Genomic DNA, 9,533 nt, shown 5'->3' with positions numbered 1-9,533 from the left:
AGAGAGGAACTAGAAATTCGTGTCAGGGCCTACCTAGGTACCTGTGATGCCTCCATGTGAAAGTCAGAGCACACTTGCACACACGGAGAACAAACGGTCAGACGTCGCCGTCTCCAAGGCAGCCCTAGAGCGGGGTGCGCTGTAAGACAAAGTACAACTACCTCTGCCCACTGGGTGCTGGGGGCCAGGAGAAGAAAAAGCTAGAGTTTAACTAGGGCAGTGGAGAGGCTCTGCCTAGGGGCGCAGTGGAGTCTTCTTGCTGAAAATACTCACAGGATCTCATTCATTCTCCAGGTACCAGCAGCACCTGCTCTCCAGCTGACCAGCCTACCTGTCATCATGCCCCGGGGACACAAGAGCAAGGTCCGTGCTCAGAAGAAACGCCGCCAGGCCCGAAATGAGACCCAGTCTGTCCAGGATGTTCCGGCTGCAGGGGCACAGGGCGGGGAGGCCCCCTCCTGCTCTGCTCTCCCTGGAGATGATGCTGCCAGCTCCTCTGCAGCTGGCCTTCCCCAGAAGTCGCAGGGAGCTCCACCCACTGCCTCTGTTGCAGATGCCCCCTCACAGAAAGGGTCTGGGAAAGGTGCTAAGGGCAGGAAGCCTGAAAAGGCAACTACTTCTAAGCCCACACGCTCTACTGAGAGCTTAGTGAAAGATCTCCTAATGAAGAAGGCAGGAATGGTGATGCACTACCTGCTGTACAAGTATAAAATGAAAGAGCCCATGTTGAAGGCAGAAATACTAAAAATTATCCATAAAAGGTTCCGTCAGGAATACCCTGAGATCCTCAAAATGGCTGCTGATCGGCTCGAACTACTGTTCGGCCTTGAGGTTATAGAAATCCATCCTGGCTGTGGCACCTACGCCCTTGTCACCAAGCTAGATAGCTCCAACATTGTGCTAAGTTTCAGCGGCTTGAGCTTCCCCATGAATGCACTCGTGATGCCTCTCCTTGGGGTGATCTTCTTAAATGGCAACAGTGCCTCTGAAGCACAGATCTGGGAATTCCTGAGTATTTTGGAGCTTTATGATGGGAAGGAACACATAGTCTTTGGTGAGCCACGAAAATTTATCACTGAAGATCTGGTAAAGTTAGGGTATCTGCTGTACGAGCAGGTACCTCACCGTGACCCTCCGTCCTATGAATTCCGGTGGGGCCCACGGGCATACACTGCGACCAGCAAGATGAAAGTCCTTGAGTTTTTGGCCAAGATTAATGATACCGTCCCCAGTGCTTTCCCTACCCATTATGCGGAGGCTCTGAGAGAGGAGGCATTGAGGGCCCAAGCCAGAGCTGCAGCCAGGCGTTACGCTGCTTATGTATGTGCTGAAGGTTGCAAGGCAAAGTCCAGCCCCTCTGCCCCTCAGTGAGAGTAACACGAATATTTCACTATACTTAGGAGGAGGCGTCCTACCTTGCAAGTGATGGGAGAGTGACATGGAGCTAGAGAGGTCATTAAATATTCCTATATTCCTGTTACACTTTAATTTCTTTCAAATGTTTTTCCTTTTGATAGAGTATTTGTTGAATTAACAGACTCACATGGTTATTGTTGCCATCAAATTTATGTGTATTAATTTTGGATTTTTTTAACACCATTTAAAATCTTGCTCTATTTTTGTTAGGATTAATGCATGGATTTGGAATGGAGATTTTTCCTGCAAATTTGTTAAAGAACCCCTCAAAATATGGCTGGGGTCTTAAAATAGTAATAGCAAAGCACAACATGCTAAAATATTTGTTTGCCATATTTTCATTTGTCTCCTTTTTTTTTGTAAAGTTCGGAGAGATATACCTGGATGGTATTAGCTGATGCAAGAATGTAAATTAAATTAAATAGTAATCAAATAATAATAAACTCTGTCTTGTTCGCTGGCTCATTTATTCTCATCATTAATTCAGTATCTGGCTTTTGGAAGAGTCTGTGCCTGTAGTAATCATGTTAACATGAAAATGACCCATCCCCTGATCTTAAATTTTTGGAGTCTAAAGGAAATTTTTATATAATGAAGATAGTGTGCTGTTCCTTGATACAGAGCAAATGAAAAAGGGTCAGAGTGGAGCAAGGGGCTCTAGATGAGAACGGTCAAAGCACTTAGTGCATTAGGATAGTGCAGTCTCTTCTTGAGAGCTCTCATTAAGTTACCCACATCCCAGGAAGATAAGCCTCCAGCATCTGTGCACCTTGCCCAAGGCCTCTGAAGGTGATGTCAAAATTAAGTCTAGAATGGTAACTTGTCCTTAGAAATTTCTCTTGAATTATAAAGCAGAAGAAAAATTCTGCCTGGAGAAGAGTGGAAAAGAACGGCACTCCTGTCTGAGTGCATTTGGACAAAGTGCACAGGCTAGTGCTTCGTACAGGTGTAAAGTGTTTCGGAGAAATAGGAGGTATTTTCTCCTGAATGCATGGGGAGACACTCATTGCCAGGAGGTGAGAACCTGAGCATTTTGTGTGCCTTCCAGGAGATGATAGTCACAACTGTCATTCTTTAAATACACAGTATTTGCTGCCTTCCCGGTGTTTAAATTTGCTCTGCTAAAGGGCAGAACTGCACACTATAAGCCTAAATCCCCTGGGCCCACGTTTTGCACCTTCTCTCTTCCCATGACTCCAAAATGTTTCTAGAGGAATGAAATCTACTCTCTGACCAAAGTTCTAAGAAACCAGGCCTAAAGAGGGAAAGGAAAAGGGAGATGAAAGCTGCGAAAGCTGCCTGCGGACTGCCCTCAAGCTGCACTTGACACGAGTGCTGCGCCTCACACTGGCCCCTTGAGAGCCGACTCTGTCCTGGGCTCAGCCTCGGCCCAGCCCCAGCGCCTTTCCCCCTTGCATTGTCCTTTCCAAGTGTGCATCAGTGAGCCCGTGTATCCACATGGGACCTGAAGTCCTGGCCAGTTCACACCTTCTCTACAGCCTACACTGGCTCCCGAGGAACAACCAGCCCACACTCCTCTGTCTGTCCCATCACCGAGGGTTGCATCTCCCCGGATGCCCTCTGCTCACAATAGACTCTGGCTTAAAAAGCCCCATCCATGTACTTGTACTCTTCAGGGTACTGAAGCCTAGAAACAGCTTCACCCCTCCTGGTGCTGCCACCCACTGCTCCCCCCAAATATTTTCAGATCTTTAGCTGAGCAGTTTTTTGGCATAGATTCCTTGACTTATTTATAACCCTAGGGCTAGAAAAGATGTCTTAAGTCAACTTGATATTTGCAGGAGAATTTGAATGGAGTAGTTCATTTCAGATTGGCCACAGAATACATTTATTATCTAAGCTTCATTGTTGAATTGAAACATATACGTAGTCCATCATTAAACAATTTCCTGCAAAAGGACAGAAATTTTACTCCCATTTGTTGTCATGATTACTAAAATAAATGCCTTTTAGATATGAATTAATGGGAAAATATACATTGTTCCTTATGTGAAAGATATGGCAAAGAGTAAATTACAACAGTTGTGACAATTGTAAATTTTCATATATTTTGCTAAAATTTCAATACAAAATTCTATATATTGAGTATTGTCAGGACAATTTAAAATATCCAAATACCCTACACTCTCTTGGGCATGTTCTATCATTAATCTTTTTTTTTGGTACCGGGATTCGAACTCAGTACCTTGTGCTTACCAGGCAGACACTTAGGCCACTGATCTATATCCCCAGTCCTATCATTAACCTTTTAAGTCTTACTTAATTTTGGAGTAAAATTTTTTCTCAGCTTACTTTAATGAGTGTATTTTTGTTTTCTCATTAGTATAAGTAGAAAATTTACTTAATCTTTCACCTATATAAAATGAAATTTCTACAATGTTATAGTGAGTAACAATTCCTTTGGACATTCCTTGATATTTTAAAATATCAATAAAACATAGCCGTTTAGTTTGAGAGGTGAGGATTTAGCATGAAGTGGCTCCACACAGGACACAGTTACAGAGGAGCATCAGGAGAAGATGAGTCCATACCAATTGTCAGTGCCACGAAAGAGACACTCTGCTGAACTAGTTCACAGAGCTGCATCTATAGTCCAATAGAAGATAAAGAAGAAACCAGAAGAGAGAGAGCGGAGAATCTGGTGGAGCACCTGGACAAATTACACGTGCTTAGGGAGTGTCTGAATGATTATTACCATGGTCAATTACAGGGTGATCTGAGCAAGTGGACTTAACAGATGAACTGATGCAAGCCAGACACCCATCCTCTTAGAATTTCCCATACCTGGTGTCAGGCAGAATATATGTAACTCACTTGTGTCACAGAGTGTATTAATGATGGATTCTGGAAGCACCCATGACTTGATCTCACTGAACGTGCAGGGCATACTGGCCAGGCAGCAGAGGTGAAAGCTGTCTTGATGTGTGCCTGAGATGGGCTTTCTTTCTCAGAAAGAAGGCTGGCTACACTGATGCTCTCCACTGGGTCAGGACTATGAGAGTAGACAAAGTTATTCATGAATGAGGGACAGTCACTGAGGATGTGATGCCATGTGAGGCTGGCTAGGAATACCTGTGAGCAGTGCAAGGAAGTGTGCAGCTGCCAGGAGAAGGTCTGGTGCTGGTTACTTCAGTAACACGACAAATAAATGACAAGATGAATGGGTCTTCTTAGAAAATCCAGATGATTTCCTCAGCTCTGACTTTCTCCCGTAGTTCCGAGTTCTTGGCACCCTTGTGTCACGTTTTCCTGACTGTGTTGCTGCCACGTGCTTCCAGTGGGACGGCACTGAAGCAAGGCACAGGATTCCTCGGGATGAGGGGAACTGATGCGGGTGCTATAACCTTGCTAAGACGATGGAGATGAGGCAGATGTCTGGGGTCTGATGAAGGATGTGTCGCATACCATCCTGTTGCACAGCCTTGAAATCCAAGATGAATGTTTTAAGGCCTAAAACACAACTGTTCACTGTCACACCCAAGTGATAGTTTTCCATAAGAGTTCACGTTAGCTGAGCAGCTGTAGCATTTTGAGATTCGTCCATGGAGGCAGGAACTTCTAACTGGGAAGTGCCACATTTTAGTGCTTGACTCACCCCTTCATCCAGTCATCAAACACTTACAGAACACTTTCCGAGGCAAAGGCCAAGTATTCATGGGAAAAGGCACTGATTCAGGCTTACGTTTAAGGCCTGTGAAAGAAAAATTCGAGTTCTGGGAATTTGGGAACTTTGTGAAAAGGTGTGGGAAAATCAACAGTAACTGTGTTCTCAAAGCTGCCTGGCCAGGGAGGCGATTCTTCCCTGAACCTCGACTGAAAGAAATGAGGGAGAAGAGTTGGTGACAGTAGGAGTTATGAGTAGAGATGAGGAAGAGTGTGGTGAATGAGGCCAGTGAAGGTCTTTTAAATGACAAGTTAGTTTTAAATGATGTGTTGATTTTTTAACTGGGATTTCCTCAGTTTATGAGAATATGTTCTAACTCTAGACCTATAGTACTGGGCCAAAAGCGACATTGTTATTAAGTATTTGAAATGTAGTATTTCTGAACTGAAGTGTTCTGTAAGTATAAAGTACATTTTATATTTCAAATGTATAATACAAAAAATGGGATATCTAAAAGATCTCATGAATAAGATATGTGATTAAAATTCTTTTCAACTGTTACTTTTTTCTTCTGTGGCTGTTAGAAAATTTAAGACTGTAATATAGCTCACACTTGATTTCTCTTGGATGATGACAGTAATCTTTTCACTCAGTAAAATTCAGATGAAATTGTTTAATGAATAAGAACACAGGCCAGGGTTGGTGGCACATGCCTGTAATCCCAGCACTCTGGAGGCTGATACAGGAAGATTGGTGAGAGTTCAACCTCAACCTGGGCTACACAGTGAGCTCAAAGCCAGCCTGAATTACACAGCAAGACCTTGTCTCAAACAAGCACACGAACAAAGGATACAATTGTGTTTTCAATGTCAGTTACAATTATCAAGATGTTTCCAGCACTAAAAAGCAGTAAGTCAGTATTAAGCAATTTTTTTTTCTAAATTAGGGTCTTTAATACAGAAATGTAGGAGGCTGAATAATTGCTAAGACCCCTCTGGCTCTAAATCTATATGATTTAATTATTCACATAATCTCCTAAGTAGTGAAGATCCAAGAGGTAGACAATTTACTATATGTGAATGAATTAATGAAGAGAGGATGGGAGAAAAGGGTAGAGGAAATGAAGGAAGAAGGGAGAAAGGAAGGAAGGAAGTGATTTTTAAATGGACAGTAAGTATCTTACGAAGCACAAATACACCAATAAACAAGTGAAATGAATAGGATTCCAAGCATGTAAAATATGAAACATTTGTAAGTATTTGTATCTAACACAAGAGATAGCATGAATTGAGTCTCACTATGTACAATGATCTTTAATAAATTATCCGTTCTGCTAGAAATTATACCAGGGGCAATAACAAGAGATGCATACAAAGTTTTGGGTATGAGGATGGTTGTGCTGGCAAATCATAAACCACAGCCAAGGCCAAGGGTAGAATTAGGTAATTTCCTGCTGCTCACTGGCACGACTGTGGACCTATGGCGACCATTCCTTCGGTAACAGAAATAACTAGGAGACATATTGATTCCTGCTTGAGCAGGAAACATAACTATCACTTTTATCTGGACACAAATGTAGATAGATATTAGTGCATTTGTTGGGATAAGCTGATGATAGCAGGGAAAATTTAGACAGCATATGTAAAAGATATTCTTAAACTAACACATATCTCAACACACAGATTTCATTTTTAGTGAATGAAATGCACTATGATTGAATTATTAACTCAAATTCCTCACCTTTCCTTGCATCTCTGTTCTTGTCATAGCTACATCACTAGCTCACTGTTCTCCTTCATTTACTACCTTTGGGCTCAGTACCATTTCTTGACTTTGGCCAATTCTTACTCAAGCAAAGGTTTGCAATGTGACTGCACATAGAGTTGTACTTGAACTTCTGCCAATACCACTATAAAAGGTTCCAAGCTGTCTTGTGGTCTGAGTCAACCTACTGTGTGAAGCAGAGCCACCCTAGCCATTCTATAGACAATGAAAACTAAAGGTTGGGTGTTAAGGTGCTGCGTTTTGTGGCTGTTCACTTGGCAAAAGTCAGCTAATAAGTGCATTAAGATCTAATAGCGTTTACAAGAAATTCACATCTTATCCTTTTATGCTCCTGTTCATTTTTCACAGAAATCATATATTATTTTTACAAATACTATTAAAGGTTAAGAAAAGTAAATGTTAAAAGCCATGGCACATTTCAATTGTAGATATTGTGGAATCTGTAAAATGGGAAAAATAATATATAATTTACAAAGAAGAGTTTAATGATGTCTTCTTTTACTAACAAAATATAGAAAAACTAAAGATCAAGCCACTGATTACCTGTCTCATGTTGGCATATGTTATAGGTTGAATGATTCCTCCATCCCAATCGCCATGGTGAAGTTTAATCCCTATTGTAAGGTATTATGAGAGTAGAAACTTCAACCATGGTGTTTAGAGATGAGGCTTTTGGGTGTAGCTGACCATGATTAGATGAAGACATAGGGATGAAATCTCCATGGCTGAATTCTGGTGACCTTATAAGAAAACAGGGATGGAGGAGAAGCAGAATACACACAAATAAACATGCATGATCTGTGTCTCTGGCCATTAGATTCTTGTGCTACTTCAAGATTCTGCCAGCTAGAAGGACCTTACCTGATATGGTCTCTAGAATTTCAGTCAGAACCATAAGCTGAAATAAATCTCTTGTCTTTACTATGACCTAATTACAGTATTGCTGTTTTAGCAAAAATAAAATAATAGTCTAAAATGCATGTTACCATAAAAAGTATATCAGTGTGTAAATCCCTGAGAGTTCATCATCTCTATATACTTCATGAAGTGTATTTATCTCACACTGTCTAGAAAGATAAATGTACTTAAGTCATTGGATTCTAGAAGCAGACAATTGGTTGTCTATTTCCAGATTGTACTCTTTCCTAGCCAAATAATATTTGGTAAATTACTTAACTTTTCATTGTCACTTATCTCAAATCTAATATTGAAATAATGGTGATCTCTAAATATCAATTTTTTTGAGAATTTGATGTAAGGCATTGAGAATGTTTCCCATGAATTCATAAGAATTATGAGGGTATTAACTAGTATTTTATTATCACATTTTGTTCTGTTTATTTTGCAGGTTGAGGAATTAACCTTTAATACAGAAAAAGGAGGTCCTGCAGAGAAAGTTAACCCTTTGAAAACTAAGCCATAAAAGCAATCTTACACAATCTTTCTTTTATATGAGAAATCTAAGATATAAACACATAAATGAGCATAATAAAGAAAAGATAATAGGAAACTAGTAGGTCGATGCATGGGCATTATTAAGAGGATTGGGTGTGGGGAGCAGAAAGGAATTGGAAGGTAAGAATTGTAAATAAACAACATATGTTACATGAACATACCAGTTCCTAAAATGAACATCACTATTCTCTATTGTAAATAGGCATTAATAGGGGCTGTGGATTTAGCTCAGCGGCACAGCGCCTGTCTGGCAAGTGCAAGGTCGTGAGTTCAATTCCCGGCACCAGAAAAAAAGCAACAAAAAAATAGGCATTAATAAAATAATAATAACCTTCTCACAGAGAATAGTCCTTAAAACACTATGGAGCCCTTTTCATTAATATTAATTGAAGAAAGGCATAATGATTAAAAAGGTCGGTCTTTAGTTATCAAAATTAATTCCTTATTTTCCATTTGTCTAAGATAAGTGAAGTGCTCCTGTAGAAAGACAATTTGCCTTGTGTTGAGAGTACATAACTAAGCAATGAAGAACAGAGATACTCACCTGGAACCACATCTAGGAATACATAAGATTGAAGGACACTGGCTTCCAAGAATACCTCCTAATGTACTCTAGTAAATACCTGTATTAGAATATTCTGGTTATCTCTTTTGAGGATAGTTTGGAAAAAGGATAATATGTTGGAAGTGCTACATAATCAAACAATTTTTATTTATATTTGAATTTTTAAGTGATTTACATTAATCTTTCCAACCTGAAATTTATATCATAATTACTAGATTCATAAAATACTTCACTTTTATTTGTTCAAATATTTTAAACTTATGATTAGGTATGTGCATTTTTGTCAATTTCTACTTCCTTTTCTTTGTATTAGATAGTTTTGGGAAATTAGCCTTTTGCTTTTTCAAATATACTACATATGTATTTGGCACATTTCCCCTCATGACTCTGTTGTTGTGTCCTGTGTATAAGGACACATATTTTACCTCTCATTGGTTACAATCAATGACATAAGTCTCAATTTTGTACCAAGATAAAATATCTTTTCTGGCTTAATCAAATTGCTAGTTAAATATACTTTAGGGACAAGCCTGGAAATCTAAACATCCTTTATTACTTCTTTTCAACAATAAATGGTACCCAGAATTTTAAGCAATCAACTACATAACTAGGTGTATAAAATAAAAATTATGTGTAAGCTGAGATCTGCTTATACTAAAGGGAAAACACTAAAACCAGTCTTTTCAT

The 9,533-nt window shown here is 39.9% G+C and overlaps 1 protein-coding gene across 1 annotated transcript; it reads left to right on the top strand.

Moving 5' to 3' along the window:
• Positions 1-294: 294 nt before the first annotated feature.
• LOC102018323 (melanoma-associated antigen B1-like) lies at positions 295-1,878 on the top strand (the record flags this gene model as incomplete). The annotated part of the gene is given in 1 exon segment (XM_005410132.2): positions 295-1,878. A coding segment is annotated over 1 exon segment (1,032 nt). The 3' UTR covers positions 1,372-1,878.
• Positions 1,879-9,533: the final 7,655 nt, after the last annotated feature.

This window comes from Chinchilla lanigera, unplaced genomic scaffold (genome assembly GCF_000276665.1).
Source record: "Chinchilla lanigera isolate Chin_1 unplaced genomic scaffold, ChiLan1.0 scaffold00130, whole genome shotgun sequence".
In the NCBI taxonomy this organism is placed as follows: Eukaryota; Metazoa; Chordata; class Mammalia; order Rodentia; family Chinchillidae; genus Chinchilla; species Chinchilla lanigera.
This window is presented reverse-complemented; position numbering and strand designations above follow the sequence as displayed.